Here is a 21,641-nt window from a genome sequence, read left to right as displayed (position 1 = left end):
GCGAGGATAGCCAATAATTGAATTTCGGGATACATTTGACAATTTTTGGGATGTGAATGCTGCGTACTATGATGTTTACCTAACTATGCTACTTTCCATCTCCCAAATACTTGAAAGGCCTACCAAAAGCGAGTGATTTTCACTTGACATCATCAAAAGTACCAGTGGACAGTGCGCCTTCATATCACGTGTTTAGGTGCATTTTACAAATTGACAATGTAGGCATACTCATAAAACATATGGCCTGGTCTAATACCCCTTTCCTGGAATTTGAAATTCATTTCCATTAATGTTATAAAAATTATAAACGATGGAAGTCGATGAAAATTTTTAAAACCACCAAACAGTGTCTTGATAATACTGTCTACGACTACGAAACTAAATTTTGGTGTAGCTCTACTTACTGTTGCTAAACATAACAAACATGGCGTCCAAAGTAGAATTATTTTTTCGATAATCTTGTTGATATTTTGATTTCTCTGTGTCAGGATATACTGACCATTAATATTTCATGATCATCTATATATTTTGATGGAGCGAACTCTGAATTAACATATTTCTAGTTAAGTTAAGGTTGGTATATATCTTTGTGTAAATTTATCGGGCCGTTGTAACAACCGTTGTTGTGGTTTACTCGTCGTTGGAGTCGGACGGTTCAGGTTAGATTCAGTAGACAAGGTACCGTGTCCAATTTGGCTTGATTCTCTGTGCATAGGACTGTTTTTATATTCTTCATAAAGAATCTATTTTATAACAGCCAAGAGTTGCTTCACTTTTGTTTCATTGATGAACACATGTACTGCTCGGGGCTTTTCAACAATTTAACTCAACTCACGACAACTGTTAGTGTTATTATTTTTGAATTTCAGTTTAAATCCTTGACCCGGTGTTGCCTGAGAAAGTTCCTGGTCATTTGCAGGCACATGCTTGTCTTCAGTAGCCCAGTAACCGCAGAACAGTAGGACGTTAAACCCCATTTCATTTCATTTAAATCTTTGATTTGACGTTCAGTATATATTACATTGCAAAAATCTTAAGGCTAAGGCGCTATAATGTTGTTTTTGTAATTAAAAAGACCACTGTTTTGAAATAAAGTGAATATTATTACTATTATTATAAAGTACTGATCTCAAAGTCATAGGTGTAAGAGGCAGGGGGGTGGGAGGGGGTGGCTGGCCCCACTAACTTTTGGGCAATCTGACTTTTCGGGTGGACGGGTAAAGTGAAAACAAAAAATATTATTTCATCTAGTTGGCAAAATAAAGTGCGCGAAATCTAATAAAACACCAAAATCTTACTTTTCTTTTAATTGAATATCAAAAATTTGTACTGAATTGACTATGGATCAAAACATTTTGCCAGGAGCCACTCTACTTTGTGCGACATTTTTCGGGCATGACTGTTCTGGCCTGGCTGTAGGCTACCTACTACTGGTTAAGTTTCTAGGATATATGTTTCTGCTGGGTTGCGTGTCGACACCAAATAAAATCTAACTGAATAACTTTTTAACCTCAGTGATAATGTGACAGCTAATGAAAGCTGCTGTTCAATGCCCATTGATGATTAAATGCAAAAATGGATTATCATATCAGCAGTAACAATGGCAGTCAAGTCAAGGCTACAGTGTTTTTAAAATGAGGTTTTCTCGGCCCAAAGTGAAGTAATTTGACTTAAATTTTCAGCATATCCCCCTTACATTATCTATTTTTTAACTATTATAGTAAGAACTGCCAGCACTTTATCTAATCATCCATAATCTATCTTTAAGCACATGCCTACACAACAGAGAAAACCGCATCCACTTTGCTTGACAAAACAGCAATTATAATAATTATTATGTGTGAGCTTGCAACTTGTGGTGAATCTTGATTGACAGATTTGAAATGTAATGGACAGAAAAAGACTATTTCATAGTAGAACTACGTGGTATTTACTCCCAATCTTTAATGCTGGTACATCAATAATGGTCTGTATGTTTAATTTTGATCAATCCATTTCAGTGAATATTCATATAATTTGTAATTGTATCAATCATTATTTTATTTTCAGTTGAAATCTGACTGCTGAAAGATGGGGAAGAAAGGAAAGGGGAAAAAAGGGAAGAAGGGAAAAAAGGGAAAGAAGGGAGGAAAAAAATCCAAAGAACCACAGATGACAACTAAAGAAGCTATTTTAGCTTATCAGTAAGTTTATTTTATGGTTGTTTAAAATTAAGTGCAGGAGGACAGTACCATGCATAAACAAGGCAAGGCTGCAAACAAGACACATTATATACATAGACAATGCAATTTGCATATAATAAACATATGATCAATTCAAGTGAATAGATCTGGGGGCCAGCCATAAGTGTCCACTGCGCTCTACATTCCTGTGACTGTAGTGATACAGGCTTCGCACAAAATGAAAACAAACCAACAGGAATGGAATGCCTGAAAAAAAGAGGGCATATTTCTAAAGGTATTATTTTAGTCATGATCAGCTATGTTATTGTTAGTATATAGAGAATCTCCTACCAGTCTTTTTTGATATCAAAAAGACGAGTAGGAGATTTTATCTATCACCCAATCCCTTCTTACATGCACAAATAGATAAATATAATTCTTTGCTGTAGATTTCACTTTTACTGAACATTACGTCGTAGTGATACATCATTTTTTGACAGCAATTCAACCATTGGCATTGCAAAGTCCTTTATATTCACCCAGTGTTTCCATCAAGGTCAATTGAATAACAATAGTTCATATTTTTAATATAAAAAAAGTTACTTTTAATAAGAAATGAACTGTTCTTTGAAAATAAAAAAAAGTAGTTCCTTTTCAACTGACCAATCAAATTCATATAAAGCGATATCTCCTAAGGAGATATCGCAGTAGATTAAGAAATATATCACACAAGCGATATCTACTGTAGAATGTATTATTGGGTGATAAAGTATTTTATTAAGATATGTTTGGTAAAATATGTAAACTTCCATGTTTTTTTTATAGTGTCACAGAGCAGCAGATCATGTTTGATTTCAAGCACCCTGTAGTGTAAAGTTTTATTATTATTTACAATTTTTTTATTGCAGAATTAATATAATTGAAACTAAACTTGAAGATGTTAATTTTGAGATAAGAGGTTGGGAAGAAAAGAATAAAAGACATGTGGATAGGGTAAGAAAAATGAAATATAATGTGTTTAATCGCACTCTTATTAAACATACATTATGCAAGAGCTAAATCTGTCAATTGCAGGTCTTTCTTTAGGCCTGAAATGTTTTCTAAATTATTAATTAGACATTAATTAACTTATCCAGACCATAATCAACTCTAGATGGCATTGCTAGCCTGTGATCTTTAGTGGATTATGAGCCGATATACTGCATAACTTTCCTTCACGATTTAACGATTAAATGGATAATCAAGACTATGCTGTTTATCGTACTGACTTTAGTAATGATGATCAAGGCTAGGCGGAAATTTCAATCGCTTAGTTCTCGGTTCATAGTGGATCAATTTGAATGAAATTTTCAGCAAATTGCCTTTACATTATCTAGTTTTTAACTATTATAGTGAGAACAGCCAACTCGTTATCGAATCTCCCATAATGTATCTTTAAATCTATTAGTGTATTATTTTGGCAGAGAGAGGTACATTTTTCCATACTTTGTGTGGTGGATAACTGTAACAGGACATAGTGATACATGAATAGTTATATATATTAATGAAAAAGGAATATATTGAAAATTTCAGTTATGAATGTTTGAGGAATAGCGTAGTCTTGATCTTCATATCTACCCTTGTTACGATAATAAACAAAATCTTGATAGTCTGTTTTTAAATTAAATTATAGAATGGCAATGGTGTTTCGATCCATTTAAAATCACAACCATCTGATAGTCGAGGGAGTCCATTATGGCCTTGTCATGAGAATAAATGTCTAAATATTAATTTATATAATCCTTAAGTGGCATTTAGCAATTAGAAACATAACAAAACTATACAGTTATATGGGACAACAATCACTGGTTTATTATACACAGGCACGACGTTTCAATAAGTATTCTCTTATCGTTATCAAGCACCTTGATAATGATAAGAGAATACTTATCGAAACGTCGTGCCTGTGTATAATAAACCAGTGATTGTTGTCCCATATAACTGTATAGTTTTGTTATTAATTTATAAGCTTATAGAATTTGAGGCCAAAATAAAGACCTGCAATATTCAGATTTACCTCTTACATAATGCATCTTTAAAGTCCACACCCACAGGATTGTCTTCTGGGAGTGGGGGTGGATGGCTGAATGGTTAGCGTGTACGCGCTGTATCATAAAGTCTGTCATTGAGCCGACTGGCGTGGTTTCGAATCCCCGGTTGTACGTGACAAGGAGTAGGGTCGCCTGTCCAGCCTCGTGGGTTTTCTCCGGGTCCTCCGGTATCCTCCCACTGCTAAAGACCCCTACGCGCAAGCGGATTATTGAAATAAAATTAAACCATATGTTAGTCCCAAAATGACCTAGTTTGTGTCGAGTGGACGTTAAACCCCATTTCTCTCTCTCTCTCTCTTGTCTTCTGGGATTCTTTTTGTTTTCTTATATATCAGTTTGGCCGTTATTTTCATTTATCTTCAAAATCTCACAAAATAAATATTTATAGATTAGCTCACTTTTCATATTTATCCACTACCATTCAATATTTAACAAAATGACATTTTTGTGATTGGAAAATTTCGGTTTTATTTCTAGAATGATAAACTGAGATCCGAACAAGAATTACTGATTCAGCATTTATTGAAGCAAGCTAAAGATGTAGAAAAGGCTTATGATGCAGAAGAAATCAAAACACGAGATGATGTCATCAAAGCTATGAAGGAAAAATGGGATAGACAGAGAGAAAGAGAAAGGGAATTAACAGGTAGAATTTTTTTTTTTTGGGGGGGGGGGGGGATAAAGACAATCAAAATGATCTAGTCATAATGATAAACTAACAGTTGTCATTTTTCAATCATTTAGAATTTTTCCAAACATGATAACCATTTTTTGTTTGTATTATAAAAAATGTTGAATGCATCTATAAAAAGAAGTAAGGTCTTAATTTGTATTATTCATAAATCAGGATACAAGTCAACATATTTTTAAACCAGTGGTTGCAAGAGATGGACAGAGTGTCCACAAGCTAAAACATTATTTTTCGTACAATCAGGGGCCATAATCCATGAAGTTACGGAACCAAGATCTTTGTTATATACACCTATATTTCAAGTTTCGTTAAAATTGGATAAACTAAAGGTGAACAGACGGACAGGGGCGTCACGAAAATGTGGGCGTATAAAAAAATTTGTGATATAACATGTTAATCAATTTCATTGTAGATATCAAAAGTCAGATAGCAAGGAAAGAGACAGACATTGAAAAAATAAGAAAAGAAGTTGATAATTGGCTGAGGTATAAAAATAAAGGCCAATCTGAACATAAAAAACAGATTGAGATTCTCGAACAAGAGTTACGTGATATGCAAAACAGTTTTGATGAAATGGCAGGTATACAAAAAATATTATTTCTTTGGTTTTGTTTTATGATCTTTTGATCAAAAACTAAATGTCTCTTGTTCTTCTTAATGGATTTTCAGTCCCCGGTTGTACGTGACAAGGAGTAGGGTCCCCTGTCCAATCTCGTGGGTTTTCTCCGGGTCCTCCGGTTTCCTCCCACTGCTAAAGACACCTATGTGCAAGCGAATTATTGAAATAAAATTAAACTATATGTTAGTCCCGAAATGACCTAGTTTGTGTGGAGTGGACGTTAAACCCCATTTCTCTCTCTCTCTCTTAATGGATTTTCAGTTGGAAATCTTACATTTGTATGTTAAAAATTGGGACTCTTAAGATGTAATTATTTTCATCCATTCACTAGTAGAAGAATATAAGAGCTGCAATGTGAATATTGGGTCGGCTTATCAGTTTTACTTAATGATATACATTTATTATCCCACTCCAAATGAAGTTTAAAAAGGGAGTAATATTGAAATGGGCCAAGTTTGTACTTTTGTCATGGTTCGTTTCTGTTACAAACTCAGGAGAAATGAAATGGGGTTTAACGTTCTACTGTTCTGCTCCGACTGGGCGAATGAAGATGAGCATACACCATACAATGTGCTATGAGGGAAATGTTGCCGGACAGCAGTGCTATGGCCTACTCTTATTTCACATTCCAATTGTCAAGGCTTCTTGTACGTGCACGTCAATGTGTTTTCAGAAGCTCAGTTTTTCGTAAAGGCCCTGACAAGGGGTTGCCATGCTGAAAAATCCTGATGAACTTTCCCAGCCATCATCCGACTCGCTGAGCCAGCATGGCTCTGGGCACACTCAGGAACAACTCAAGATATCTTTATGAAACTTTGAAAACACATCAGTTTTTGTGCAGGGGTGTCGGAGGGTGGATGACCAAAGAATCTTGTTGTAATTGATAATTATTTTTTTTTGAAAATGTTTTTTTCTTTCTCAGGTCATTTAAATAAATCTTTAGAAAAAACTAAAGTGGAGATAGAGATTTATACAGATGAAACTTTAGCTAAACAAAAAGATTTGGCTTCAGATGTAAGTAGTGGTTTTATACCCAGTTAGTTCAGAATCAGGAGATGTGATTCAGGGGGAATAACTGCTCTAGTTAAATAATATCTTCTATTTTGTAGAAAGCCATGGAGAAACTGGATAAACATAGTCGACAAGAAGTTCTTGATAATGACTGGCTGAAACGGGAGGTAATGTTTTGGGTTTTTTATAAACTGTGGTTATTGGTTATTGATAGAAATATAAAATGATTTTAAAATTAAATATTATAAGATAGTATTCTGAATTGATTGAACAAATATCACTGGGTTTTTTCCCCGAAGTAGTTGTGTATGATAATTAGAGAGACTTGATTGACATGTTTGTAATATGCATGTACAGATGTTCATATTACATTTTGGTCAAACTTTAAGTGACTCAACCCATTTCCAATATACATAGAGGTTTCTATTGTTGATTGTTTGTCTTTTTGATATTTTAGTAAGTCAATAATAACATTGACTCTTAATCTTTGATTATAAAATGGTCAGCTGTGGTCCCTATTTAACAAAAAATACTTGGTAGTCTAATGAAAATGGGGGCGTTGGGTGGCCAAATGATTAATGTGGTTGAATCAGAAGGTCTGTCATTGAGTCAGTTGGCATGGTTTTGAATGATTCCCCGCTTGTACGTGACAAGGAGTAGGATCACCTGTCCAACCTCGTGGGCTTTCTCCAGGTCCTCCTACTGCCAAAGACCCCTATGCGCAAGCAAATTATTGAAAGAAAATTGAACCATATGTTAGTCCCGAAATGACTTAGTTTGTGACGAGTGGAGTGGACGTTAAAATCTCTCTCCCTCTCACTCTCTAATAAAAATGCCAGCAAAGTATTTATCATTAATTTTTTAAATAATTGTGTTAATAAAGGTAGCAATACATAGCGCTGAGATGGAAAAGATAAAGACAGATGTAGAGAAATTAGAAAAACGTAATTTAGAGATAATGAGTCAATTATTTGATTGTACAATAGATGATCTCAAAATATCAAGGTAAGTTTATCTTTTTAAATTTGAACTCACATTATCTTGACTAAAATAAAACTTTTATACTATAGTTACCTTGTATGATATAATAAGTATGATATAAAGTATGATAGTAGCCTACTATATGGACCAGGAACTAAGTATGACATCATCCCCGTCAATTTGGATTGTGACATCATATTAAAAAACGAAGTCTGTCAATCATGTGCAATTGTTCAAGGAACAAGCAAGGCAAGTTTCATGTCGATCGTACTTGAATCGGTGGAGCCTAATGCTTTTTTCGAAGAGTGTCATCCACAAGAAGATGAATAGCTCCACGAGCCCAGTGCCTGGTCCCCAAAATTATATAGAAATGTATAGAAATCCATGGTGCACACCTTGTTGAGTTTAATTTTTATCCCCGATATTTATTGATTATATTCCTATATGCTTGTTACGAAGTATCTTTTTTTTTTTAGAAATTTTTACTTAACTCAGTTTGAAGATGGTGAGAATTTAGAAGAATCCAGTATATTAGAAATAGATTTAAACCAATTATTAATAAATGAAAGAACTCCCATCACAACACCTCCATCTAAATGCAAGTATTTTCTCATTTATTTAACTGTTCTGTGAAGAGTTATACGCATAAACATGCTAAGAACATGTCTGACCCTGATAGTGTAAAGAGTACAGCTTCTTGAATTTTATCTGGGCCACATCCGAACCTTGTTCAGTATACTTTATCAGGCCGAGTGTAAATGGGGTTAATGAAACAGAAAAGCATTATTGTACTAATGTTATAAACTGTCTTGGTTAAGTAAATGGGTAGATTCAGTTTATGTTAATAAAGTGACAACATGGGTTGCCCTGTAAGATGAGTTAAAGTGACAAATAATGTTACCACCCTGCTGGGTTCAACCTCATTGGTTTAAATTATTATAATTCTCGATATTTTATTTGATCAATCTGATTAAAATACAGATCTATATTTTGTTTCGTTTTTTTTATACTTTCGATGGCCTACACTACATGAAGATCTGACCAGCTATAGTGGAAGGTCGTGTCAGGGGTCATACTAGTAGCTTTTGATCCTATGACGTTAGACATTTGATTAACCAATCAGCGTTGATGTTTCTACTGGGATACCCACAGTTCTGTGCACTACACGCCAAAAACTTGCCGTAACAAACCGTTTCATTTGCTAATCCCTCACATCAACCAGAATGCGGGTATATAACAACAATTCCAAATCCTAGTGTAGTAAAGACAAGTAAAACGAAATTTCAAACTATAAAAAACGAAACAAAATAGTATCTGTGTTTTAATCAGATTGTATTTTATGTGGTTTTCCAAAATTGATTTAGTGCGACCAAAGAGTGCAACACATAGAGCTATAGAAGAGAAGATATTATCGGTGGTAAAAGATGATATAAGTGATGAAGATGATGATGGAGATGATGATGAGGAGGATGATGGTGAAGATGAGATTGATGATTTAGATGATAGTATGTATTACATTTGAATTTTAATATTTCAAGAGAAACTTTTTATTATAAGACAAATCCTCTGGATCCACTGGAATCCTGTTAATATAAAGTCATTATTATAAAATTTGAGACACAATAGTGTAACAATTTGAAACCTAATACTATTTTTTTCATCTTTACGATATAAAAGTACAATAATTAATAGAATTCAAATTCAACTTTCTTCATATTAGAATTATCCTCTTGTCTGTTCACCATAATTTCTTCCTTTTTTTTTAAACAGAAATAAGAGATACCAAATCTAACAATGACTTCTATAAAAGTTTATTTTTTGAAGTGGAAGATTTTAGTGTAAGTATCTTAAAATTAAAAAAAAGAAAGTTGGATACTGTATCACAAAATGTTTAATGTAGTTCCTCTTTATTTAGAGCCGTTCTATCCCCCTGCACCACACCAAACCCTACACCGTCTATGTTAGTTTTCTTTTAGATTTTGGTCTTGAATCTAGGAAGAGGGTTTGAAATGACATTGGCCAGGTTTTGGTGAATATTCTGAATATTCATGGTGTAGTGGTGGAAGGATAACAACCATGACCATAAGTTGGTTACAGTGATATGTACATCGGATAGTTATTTACATGTTTACTAGTATGATACTTCCAATTTGTGTATCCCAAATTCCGATGGTCAAACTCATACAAACTTTGTTGCCAAGACACTGAGAGTCAGTGCTGGATTAACCATAAGGCAAATAAGGCATGTGCCTATGGGCCAGCCAAAAATCCAGGCCACAAAATAATAAAGTAAACTTTTTTTGATAATTATCAGGTGGTGACAAAAATGCTTGCCGTTATTTTTATGTAAATAAATTGCATCCTTCTTCCTCTACGCGCGTTTGTCCTTAAAAGCTTTCTATACTCTGGCAAAGGGTTGACATGATGTTTCGTCCCTTTCGTCACTTTGTTGCCAAGACACTGAGAGTGTGGTAGGGAGGTAGGAGAGTGTGGTAGAGAGTGTTAAGCCCAATGAATATTGGAAGAAAGTTAAAGAGATGGGCAAAGTGATATTGACGTGAAAGTCAGTAGACATAATTGTTGTTGTCTCCCTTCGCGTATGGCTGACTTGAAATGCAAATTTTTCCAAATGAAACTAATTTGGAATTTAAACAAATGGGATATATCTAGTACTTATTCGAACTAGTCATTTTTTTTTTTTTTTTTTTCAAATTTTGTAAATTGTTTGAAAGGAGTTGCTTTGTCAACAATTAGTCTCACTAACTAGAACGTCCAAATTTTGCTGTGGGGTTAGACAAGAAAATACCCTGGTATGTTACAGGGGCGGATCCAGGAATTTTTGCAGGAGGGGGTTTGCCAGGTTCTTGAGACAATGTATCTCTCCCTCCCCCCCCCTCCCGCATTGTCTCTATTGTCATTTTGGTGTATATACATACACATTGAGCTTTTTAAACAGAAATTCAACACCTTGTTTGACGTCAATTTTTATTATGAATTAATACAATGACATTGTGATTCAATTTCATGGATGCAAAGCATTAATTGTGATATCACATAATGCCTATATCATTATCTCGTGCTTTGAGTGCACATCCTGTCCCACATCTGATGATAAAAGATAAAGCACACAGCCAAGAAACTTTTCTCATAAAAAGTGTTGATTTACCCCCAAAAATATGTAGCTGTTACCCTTGTCAGTGGTAGAGGAAAAACATTTAGTTATTTGAATGGGAAAAAACCCCCAACAAAGTCCTGTTTATTTTATTGGTAGATCTCCAGACAGTGGTAAATTGAAATAAGAGAGGTCTGTTGTGCCACTGTCGGGGCTTAATTTCCCTCATTAGCCCAGTTGTTCAGCCATTTTGTAAGGCCCATTTATCACCATAAGTAAATAAAGAAGGAAGCTAGTTTGTAAACAGTTTGAAACTAAAGCTGATCATACCCTGGAGAGTATTACAATGAGATTACTCTGTCATAAATAACTGAACATGACCTGTTATTTTCATTTTTTTTTTTGTATGTGTTAAAATGATGTATTTTTCAGGACTATTTGCAACTTGGACCACTAGAACTAAAACTATTAAATGTTAATGGAACGCAGATGCGACTTCATCCTCAGGGACAGCCAACAGATGAAGAGTTAGCTGCCCTTGATTGTAATCCCGATAACTGGCCTGTCACTCAGCCAATGATCAAAAATGCTACCAATCAATAAGATATGAACAAACAGCAATAAATTGGGTGCATTTAAATGCATGTGGTTGTTTACAAATCATGAAAGAGAATTGATGGATCTAACATACATGTACATCATTATTAGCGGTTTCTCCTTCTACAGTTTAACCATAATGATAGAATTTAAGCTAAATGTAAACCCAAGCTTTTAAAGATCATCCATGTTTTTTTAAAAATTACATCACACTCATTGCTAAAGTTTGCCAGACAAAGGTGACAATCACTCGTGAAGTTGCATGCTATGAAAATGGTTTGAAGAAATTTACAGATATTTATACATTAAAGACAATATTGTATTTGTTTAAAGATAAACAGTATACATGTATTTGCTAAAGGGGGGGGGGTATCTGAATGGTTAGCACCTGCGCGCTGTATCATAAAGCCTGTCATTGAGTCAACTGGCGTGGTTTCGAATCCCCGGTTGTACGTGACAAGGAGTAGGGTCACCTGTCCAACCTCGTGGGTTTTCTCCTGGTCCTCCGGTTTCCTCCCACTGCTAAAGACTCCTACGCGCAAGCGAATTATTGAAATAAAAGACCATATGTTAGTCCCGAAATGACCTAGTTTGTGTCGAGTGGACGTTAAACCCCATCTCTCTCTCTCTATATTTGCTAAAGAAAAGAAAAAATTATGTGTCCCACATAATGCTGTCAGTGAGCACATATTTAGTTGCCTGTCAATCCATTTTTCTACTGAGGTAATCTATGATAAATATGTGCCAAAATGATTTTATTTATAAGAGGTTGGTTGGTTAAACATCTAGTAACTATATGATTTATGTAAGTTAATAAAAAAAAACCCAAACAATTAAATAATTCAGAAAGAAAACCTTTTCTGATCTAAAAAGGAATAATATTATAATTAACTTTAGCCATATGTGATTGACAACAATTAAAAATTCTACAGATGTTGTATATAGTTGTATATATAAAATATTGAATATTATCGGATAATGTCATGAAATACAATCCGCCATATTGAACTGCAATATAAGCTTATTTAAAATCAAAATCACTTTAAAATGTATTTGATTTCAACTGGAATTTTTTTTTTTTTTCATTGTGCAAATAAAATTTATCTGTGTGATATTTATTATTACTTATATGCTGGTATGTCTTATTTATTAAGGGGGGTTTGATGGCCGAATAGTTATCATGTGCGCTCTGTATCATATGGTCTGTCATTGAGTCAACTGGCGGGGTTTTGATTCTCCGGTTGTACGTGGCAAGGAGTAGGGTCACTTGTCCAACATCGTGGGTTTTCTCTGGGTCCTCCGGTTTCCCCCCACTGCTAAAGACCCCTACGTGCAAGCGAATTATTGAAATAAAAATGAACCATGTGTTAGTCTCGAAATGACCTAGTTTGTTTTGAGTGGACGTTAAACCCCATTTCTCTTTCTCTGTTGTTTGTTTTATGCTCTTTGTTTGTCTTGTCAATACTGGTTGTCTAGATAAAATAAACTGTGTTATGCCATTAAAAAAAACCAACAAATAAATGAAATATGGTGTAAGGTACTACTTTTCTGCACTGATCATGAGCTAATTAAGAATTGGTGTGCTATGAGGGACATTATCCCTGGCAAGCAACGCCATGGCCTACTCTTATTTTAATTTCCAACTAACCTGGTTTCTTTTAGGTGGATGCCAACGTGTACACAGGACCTCATTTTTTTGTCCCATTCGAACGACTGCATGCTGTTCCTTACAGGGCCCTCCATCCCGCCCCAATGCCGGAAAACCCTTTGGAACTTTCTCGGCAAACACCAGAAGCAAACCCAAGATCAAATAAACAAAACGAAAAGGAACAAATATTTACATATAATTTATTAACAAACAATTTAGACTATAACTTAAGCATTTTCTGCTTCAGTTTGAGTAAATTAAAACATAATGTAATTAATTCCCCCTTTATTACATGTACAGATATAGTGCTTTACATTTTAATCAAAACAATAAACACCCTTCTTAATTTGACAAATGACAAGTTACACTCTGCTACTTCAAAGGAAGACAAAATATTCATAGAAAATGTCTGTTTATTTCATGATATTCTATTTAAAAATGCAATCTCTAATCTCAGAATAGTTTGATAATAAATATTTCTGAATGTAATATTAAAATGAAATCAAATTAATTTCTATATAAGTAAAAAGTAAATGCTAAATGCAGGCAAGATGTCTTCAGTGTATGCTATGGAGTATTAATAAGACCTTACCTTCAAGACAGCCTATACAATAAGTGTAGTTTAATGGTCGAAAGCAACATTAAGTAATATATTGATTTTGCACAAGGGCGTCAGCCAGAGAGTTGTATCAATATATTACACAATACAGACACTAACCCGCATATGCATTTAAATGAAATGATTATGCTATTTCAATGTTTCATCAAGTATCATTGGTATTTTAAATAAGGGTACATCAATATCAAAATATGTGTATGCCTGAAATACTCAATTTCTTATTTTTGAAAGTAATTTTATTTTTTGTAACTAACCAACATGATCTGGACGCATTAATTAATCTAGTGACCAGAGCTAATAATAATATTGTTGCTAAATCACAAAATAATCACAATTTAAATTAATGAAACATTTATACTACCGGTATATTATATATAAAACAAAATAGTCTAGTATCATGGAAGCCTAAATACTATACATTATGGCTTGCATAGTTCTATCAACTCTAAAACATCATAGTACATCTAATTCTAATCTTTACTAAATATATTTATGTTGTCCTGCTCAATAAGATGTTCGCATATTTCTAAAACACATATGGGGAGTGACCAATCTAATTAAAATATAGATCTATATTTCGTTACGTTTTTTATACTTTCGATGGCCTACACTACAGTAAAGGCAAGTAAAAACGAAATTTTGAACTATAAAAAACGAAACGAAATTGGATCTGTGTTTTAATCAGATTGGGGAGTGACTGGGTTATGTCATGTACTTGGGTAGAAGTTGGAAAAAAACTAATTTAATACCAACAGTAGTCACAACAACCTGGTCAATGGCCCCATCTAGTTTTCAGAGCAACAGAGCAATATAAATTGATCCAGGCTATATATATTACATGTATAATGAAATAAACTAATCTGCCTAGCCTGTGAAACTTTTATTACTTTATAAGCTGGATTAACTTGGTGGCATTAGTAGATTCAATATTGATTAACATCATTCAGAAACAATATCCCTCACCTTAAAAAACAATATATCCTACCCAAAACCAAAAATAGGTTGATCATTGTATTGTTAACATGTTTTTAAGTTTCTAATATACATTTTGGGAATAAACCCCAGCTGGCAGTAATATTGAATTTATGACAATGATAAAAGTTAAGAAATCAATCAAATTAAGCCGAACCACTAAAATTCTACTTTTGATTTGCAACATATGCCGACATGGTGGGACATGGTGCGTGCTAAACAATGTCCAGTGTAAATATTGATAATTTTATTCTAGATGCAATAAACTTATAAGCTTCTATACATATATCAACAAATACATTAAAGCCAACACCTAAAGAAATTCCCAGTTATCTATAAATTGAAGTAAATAATATGATTTTGTTTTTAAGGCACATTATAATAGTACCAATCTTATAAGCCCCCCTTTCCTCCCCCCCAGTCAAATTATAGTAATTAAATTACACATTTATTGCTTCCGTTTTGCCAACACATAACACATTGAATCTACACACAAAGTCACATAGCTCGGACCCCAAGTTCACAAAGCATTATCTGACTTAAAGTAGCTAAGTCCGTAACTCAATATCATCCAAAATCTTCGACATTGAAAACACAAATTTTTTTGCTATTTAAATCAGCATTGGTGTTGTGATCTAACCTGGAAAAGATGGGCTTCTGATATCCAATATTTAAGACAAAATAATGCGTTTCAGCGCTATTTGTAACAAGGTGCTCAGAGAATGAGGCTAGACATATTCCACAAGTCATGTCAAACGGTGATATCATATAATGCGTTTCAGCGCCATTTGTAACAAGGTGCTCAGAGAATGAGGCTAGACATATTCCACAAGTCATGTCAAACGGTGATATCATATTCTTATTTTGGAGAGCATGCGCAATAAATAATATCGGTGTTGACTGGAATAACCAGACGCTAGAAATTGACTTGCGGTTGAGACTTCTGGCGTATTTCGCCGAACATAACTGGTGACAATTCACAGTAAAACGGACACGAATGAATGTGAAACAGTTTATATAAATTCATATTACATTATTATATGTGTTGCGACCCATTTGTGCCAATTTCTAGGTCCAAAATATTAGCGATTTAGCTCCTTTAAGTTAAGAATTTACTCAACTTTCAATCACTGTTTATGACATAGTTTCTTATTGATGTATTTGATACATTATAACAACGAAAGTTTTATAATGATCTATATTTTAGTTAAAATAGTGCGAACAATTTTGAGTAAATTCTTAACTTAAGTCTGAGAATGCTTTGTGAACTAAGGGCCAGTTGTTTGATTGTTTATTACAACTTCACTATATTTATTTTAAAATTTTGTCAGAGGCTCATGACCAACAAATATATTGTTGTCTTTAGTGTGTGGATGCTTTTCAAGACATTTGTTATTTTGTCCTCACCACATGATTTTTCCGTTGCGCTATTTATAAGGCTAAAACAATCTTCATTTAGTGCTTTAATCAAAGTGGATAAAGATATAAATCTATGTATCGATAATATACATAATAATAATATTATCACACATATTATACATATTATTTGGCAATGATAACAATATTAACAAATGAATAACAGTATATATAGAGTATATCTGTAGGCATTTACACTTTAAAAATTAAACACCTCTATTTTTATGTTGGTTTTTTTTTAGGCATTTTCAAATTATTTTTGTGAACCAACAATTTCACACTCGGCAAACCTCAACAGATTTCATTACTCTACATCTAGCCTCGGCTGTATGACGGTAAGTGATATGTACCTACGCCTATACAATTGCAATGCGGCACCGGTTTACTTATTAGGAAAACATGACGCTTTTAAAAAGAAGTTATCAAAATTGTGTTGTTGAAGCCTGTTTAGAATTTTCAGTGCAAAGTTGCCCTTGTTTAAAAAAAATCAGATAAACTTGAAAGAAAAACAGCTTCAGACTTTGAAATATTTGTATGATAAAACATTCTTTAAAGGCATCCTCATGGGCAACGCAGTTGGTAAACTGGGAACTTGAAAGTAGTTCCAATAGTGGACTTCGTCATACAGCCGAGGCTAGATGTAGGGTACTGGAATCTGCTGAGGTTTGCCGAGTGACAATTTCAGTTAAAATTTGAGTATTTTTGTCATATTTGACAAAAGAACCTGTGATTTAAAGAATGATGTAAACTGTATTGTTTTTATATTGGAGATAATCACTTCTTAAAAAGTCGATGTCATCCAAAGTAATTTGAATGCTTGCAGTGTAACCTTGTTATCTTAATTAACAATACATGTTCATAAAATAATAATAATAATAACAAAATATGATACTAATGAGATCTATACACCATAAAATATCAAGTGTCCAATTAACACCTACCAATGTTCATTTGGTTTCTCATTATCTTTTGTTGAAACCAAACTATGAAAATGACAATAAATCTGAGCAAGAAATATAGATTAATAATGTTTTTTGTCTTTTTAAATTCATAATATTCTAAACTCAAATCATTATTTCAAACACCTATACAGGATCAAAAGGTGACAAATTTAACACTAAATATTTTGCAGTGTTTCATACCATCTCAATTTTACAAGTATTAAATTATAATCATATTTACACTTATATTTTATATATTTGATATGAGGTACATTAATCAATTTTTATTATGCTTTAAATTATATAACTTTAAAACAAAAATACTGAAGGAATAATATGCATTCTTATAGTGGCATTTAGGAACTGGGTGGATTAATAAACTACATATTATATTAGCTTGATGACATTGAGAGAATACACTTTGAAACCTCGCCTAAATAAATCAGAAGTATGGGTTATAGTTTATGAATAACATGTAATATAATTTGTTACTTCTATTGGATTTATTATTAATAATTTAAAGGGACGGTGATGGGTATGTAACTAATTATGCAATGCAATAGACTATTATAAGCTATACTATAGAATAGTAAAATAAAGTTATAAACTGATATTAGTATATAGATAATAGGCTACATATTAAACTCTCTTAGTTTTAGATTTTATTATTTAATTCAGTAGGCTTATATTTTCATCATAAATTAAAATATAGGTTGGTGCACAAGTGGATTATAATGGTGGCAGCCTCCAACCGGAAATATTTTTGAAGAACTCCAAGAAGAAAGCTGAAAGAAAACGCCAAATCCCGGAAGAAAAGTTGATATGGCCCCTCTTAGACAGGGAAAGCCAGGTCCTGTGCAGGGTCCCCTGGATTGGAGAAAAGGGCCCCCTTGACTCCAGTTTAAGCCAGTAAGGGTTCGCTTTTTGTTTCCAATTGGAAGGCACACAAATCTTCAAACAAATTTCACCTACAAATACTTATAATTCAGCTTTCACAATTGAAGTAACCTCAATCTTTTTGTGCAAAAAACGTTTATTGCCCGGTAATCATGGTGAGTTCAGTAAAACCTTGCCAAAGAAACTTTGTGATTTGAATAAGCTTCCTATATTCCTATTAACACGTTTCACCTCTGTATACACAGTGAAAATGACAGATGCTTTACGTACAATCAATTTGTCACCCCTAGTTTTCCCTGTGGTGAATATAAATGAAATGGGGTTTGACTTTCTACTTTTCTGCACCAACCTTGATATAATGAAGATGGACATACAGTGTGCTATAACATCAATTTTTCGTCCCATCCTAATGACTCAATGCTGCTCCTTGCCCATTGACAATGGAGAAATGATGCCGGAAATTCCCAATGAATTTTATCGGCCTGTAGAAGAATAGCTAAAAACAATCCAGTGTGGGCAAATTATCCCCCACCCATTGTATGGCATATTCCCGTCTTCATTTGTCCAGTTGGTGAAGAAATGCAGGATGTTGAATCTAATTTAAATTTTTTTTTGTCAAAAAAGTGCTCTATATCTCATCTAAGACAATGTAATATTTAAATTTTTCTAGGAGAGGTCGGCCATACGCCACGTCGCTAGGGCCCTTTGGAACTACCATTCTCTTAATCTGCCCCTAGGTTGGCGACAAATTTTTTTATTTATTTTGTGAAGCATTTATCATCAAATCTTTTGACTAGGCTTTAGAATCTGTCCGCCACTCATGACACACATATAAATTCAGCATTTATCTGAATATTGAATCAGAAATACACATTTAATAGTTAATGTTATTTACTGAACCCAATCTCAGAATCAGCAAAGTTTTCCTTATCTCTGAAACAATGTTTGTTTGAATTCAATTATCTTGCATGTTCTGAATGTCATTTAGCATTGTAAAAGAAAATTTGTCACGCCATATTTCTCATTCACATTGTAGGCACAAGATGACAAATCTGTCTACATAAGAATACTTTTTACTACCAACATTTTTATGGTGAGGGCCAATCTGATTAAATTACAGATCTATATTTCATTTCGTTTTTTTTATACTTTCGATGGCCTACACTACATGAAGATCTGACTGGTTGTTGTGATAGGTCACGTCAGAGGTGATACGAGCGACTTTTGACCCTATGATGTCAGACATTTGATTAACCAATCAGCATTGATGTTACTAGTGGATTACCCACAGTTCCGTGCAAAACATGCCTAAAGCTCGCCGTAACAGACCATTTCATTGGCTAATACCTCACACCATTCAGAACACGTCAATGATATCAACTCTTCCAGATCCTAGTGTAGTAAAGACAAGTAAAACGAAATTTTGAACTATAAAAACGAAACGAAATAGGATCTGTGTTTTAATCAGATTTGATGAGGGCTAAAATAATGAAAATATCTAACATTGAAGAATAAAGAATTAGACCTATGTTTACCAATTAATTAAAGAGTCTTTTAATTTTCATAAACAGCCAACAGCAACTTACCCTCTAAAAGCTACTATAAAACAAATTTATATGTACATCAATTCCATGTATTGTACATTATTTAATAGGCCTATCCAGTGATATTTACATACTTTCTAGTTTAAAATAACATTCATTATTAACTCTAAAATTAATATCTCATACATACACTCTATCTTCATTCATCCACTTATTCCTTTCACCATAAGATTAAAAGGTAAAAACAAAAATAAAATCATTGGAGCTTTTAACTTCAATTTCACAGTTTTTTCTTTATGCTCACAATAGTCACCGATCATTCCAGTATAGATTATTTACACAGAGTTGTCACCCTTTAAACCTAATAATAAATGACATCATCACATAAGCTGGCCTACGTCGACCAAGATATGCGTATATAATGATCTATAATAAATATCCACTACATTATATTTAACACTGTTTAATCCATCCATTTTAAACCTTTTCACGGCTGTATTCAATAGTTTCGATCTGTAAGAAAAACAAGGAAGAAAATTGCATTACTGTAATTAATGGCGGTTTATTTTTTAATAAATAACGGCAACATCAATAGGATTTGCCTGGAGGCTTTAATATTTCAACTGAATATATCCGTGTTCGGTTATTAAAACCAGACACACAATCAATTTGATAAATATTTCTACTGGAAAAGAAAGACGGTGGCTCCATACTTGAAAAAAAAATAATAAATGGGTTGTCGTACAATGAAACATACCCCCACAACAGCTATGTCATCTGTGTGGTCCATAAAGATTTTTTTTTGTGTGTGTGGGTGTGTGTGTGTGTGTGTGTGTGTATGTGATGGGATCATTTACAAGACACTTAAAACAAAGGACAACAACCCATTAAATAATTATAGGAAATAATCAAAACTTGATCAGATTCTAGTTTTTCCTGGCAACTAGATGATAACTTCAGTCGATTGAGATAATTAAAATCATTGAAAATCAATAGGTTTTTCATCTCATTAACAGTGTATAAATTTCATTTAAGCAGATGATAAGACTTTGAAAGATTTATAACAAGATTTTTCAATTTTCATAGAATTCAAGGACAACAACTCTGAATGTAATTATTAGAAATCACTGAAAATATATAGTCTTCTTCCAATCATGAATATAAACGCTTTGTATAAACTTAATGGCAAATGAATGATAAAAATAAGCTCTAGATGGTGCACAAGATTGTTGAAAGTGATCAAGGCTTTACTCTGACAGTAATTATTAAAAATTGTTGGAAAACAATATGATTGTTTGTCTCATGAACATAGATATTATGTATAAATTTCAAGTCAATTGGATAATTACTTGAGCCTTTAAAGTGTCCACTTACAATGCTTGTGGACAGCATAGTGGAAACCTTTCCATACATGACTTCAAAGAGTAATTACACTTAAAATATATTGATATTTCAATATTCAAACAATTGTTTGAGAAACAAAAGAGAGAAAGCCATGATTCTACGGTACCAATTAGTTCCAGTCATGACAAAATTGCAGTATTTAATATAAAATAGAATTAATGAAAGCATGAACTAAAATAGCTTTATGCATGGTTTCTTGTGTATGAATCATACATATACAAGATATCATCAATAGAGCACTGTTGCCTAGAATGACAGACTAGACTTCTTATCAATTATATTCTATATAAACTGGTTTTATACAAATTTTAATACTGGACCAAACCCGAGATATATAATTTATCAGCTAGATAAGGAATCCTTAATTATGGGGAAATACATATTCATGAATGACAGGAAGAAGTGGGTTTAGTTGTTCGGAGGTATAAAAGACAGCCTTGGAGATTGGTTATGTTTATAAAGAATCATGTGACAGTTTTAATTAAACAAGAGTAGATAGAAATACTGCTGTTTTCAGTGAAAAACATCATCACACATTAGGCCATATAAAAAAAAAATATTTTGGTCCTCAGACAATCCTTCCAAAAAATCTGATGTGGGAGGGAGGTTTTTTTTTTGTATTTTTATTTTGTCATCACATTTGTGTATAAAAAGTTTGCTTCAAATCACTCTCAAAAAATTTTAATCTCAAGAAAATACTACTACCCCTGCCACAAGAATCTTTTTTTTTTTAGCCTTGTTGATTTAGGGAGAATCCCATTGAGTTTGTATTTGTCATTACTCACTGTCTATTTACCATCAATATAAAAACCTAAATTAATTGTTGGATTATTCTGTCATTTAATTGCAGTGTCTACTGGACATAATTTAATTCTCTCAAAGTTGTCAGAACCGTTAGTCATTAGATTAACACATAAGAAACACTCCTTACGTCACA

The 21,641-nt window shown here is 33.3% G+C and overlaps 2 protein-coding genes across 2 annotated transcripts in view; one reads left to right on the top strand and one right to left on the bottom strand.

Annotated features, from left to right (window-relative positions):
- The first annotated feature begins 411 nt into the window (after positions 1–411).
- On the top strand, positions 412–9,059 carry LOC126810544 (coiled-coil domain-containing protein 83). The gene is made up of 9 exons (XM_056098617.1): positions 412–573; positions 2,050–2,183; positions 3,071–3,155; positions 4,730–4,898; positions 5,356–5,523; positions 6,485–6,576; positions 6,672–6,740; positions 7,457–7,578; positions 8,031–9,059. The coding sequence occupies exons 2-9, from the start codon at positions 2,071–2,073 to the stop codon at positions 8,185–8,187; spliced, it is 975 nt and encodes a 324-aa protein (XP_055954592.1). The 5' UTR covers positions 412–573; positions 2,050–2,070; the 3' UTR covers positions 8,188–9,059.
- Positions 9,060–13,076: 4,017 nt separating this feature from the next.
- Positions 13,077–21,641, bottom strand: part of LOC126810542 (beta-1,4-N-acetylgalactosaminyltransferase bre-4) — a 72,826-nt gene continuing 64,261 nt past the window's right edge. Inside the window, exon 6 of the mRNA XM_050535671.2 lies at positions 13,077–19,813. Within this exon, the coding sequence (XP_050391628.2) occupies positions 19,681–19,813 (133 nt within the window). The 3' untranslated portion in view covers positions 13,077–19,680. The remainder of the gene's footprint in view (positions 19,814–21,641) is intronic.

This window comes from Patella vulgata, chromosome 2 (assembly GCF_932274485.2).
Source record: "Patella vulgata chromosome 2, xgPatVulg1.2, whole genome shotgun sequence".
NCBI lineage: Eukaryota > Metazoa > Mollusca > Gastropoda > Patellidae > Patella > Patella vulgata.
The sequence above is the reverse complement of the archived record's forward strand: the minus strand, read 5'-3'. Positions and strand labels throughout refer to the sequence as shown.

Excerpts from the sequence above, each read along its gene's own strand:
- LOC126810544 (XM_056098617.1), top strand. The coding sequence starts at position 2,071 with ATGGGGAAGAAAGGAAAGGGGAAAAAAGGGAAGAAGGGAAAAAAGGGA. Across the intron at positions 3,156-4,729 it reads ATAAAAGACATGTGGATAGG|AATGATAAACTGAGATCCGA; the intron begins GTAAGAAAAATG and ends TTTTATTTCTAG. Across the intron at positions 6,577-6,671 it reads AAAAAGATTTGGCTTCAGAT|AAAGCCATGGAGAAACTGGA; the intron begins GTAAGTAGTGGT and ends TCTATTTTGTAG.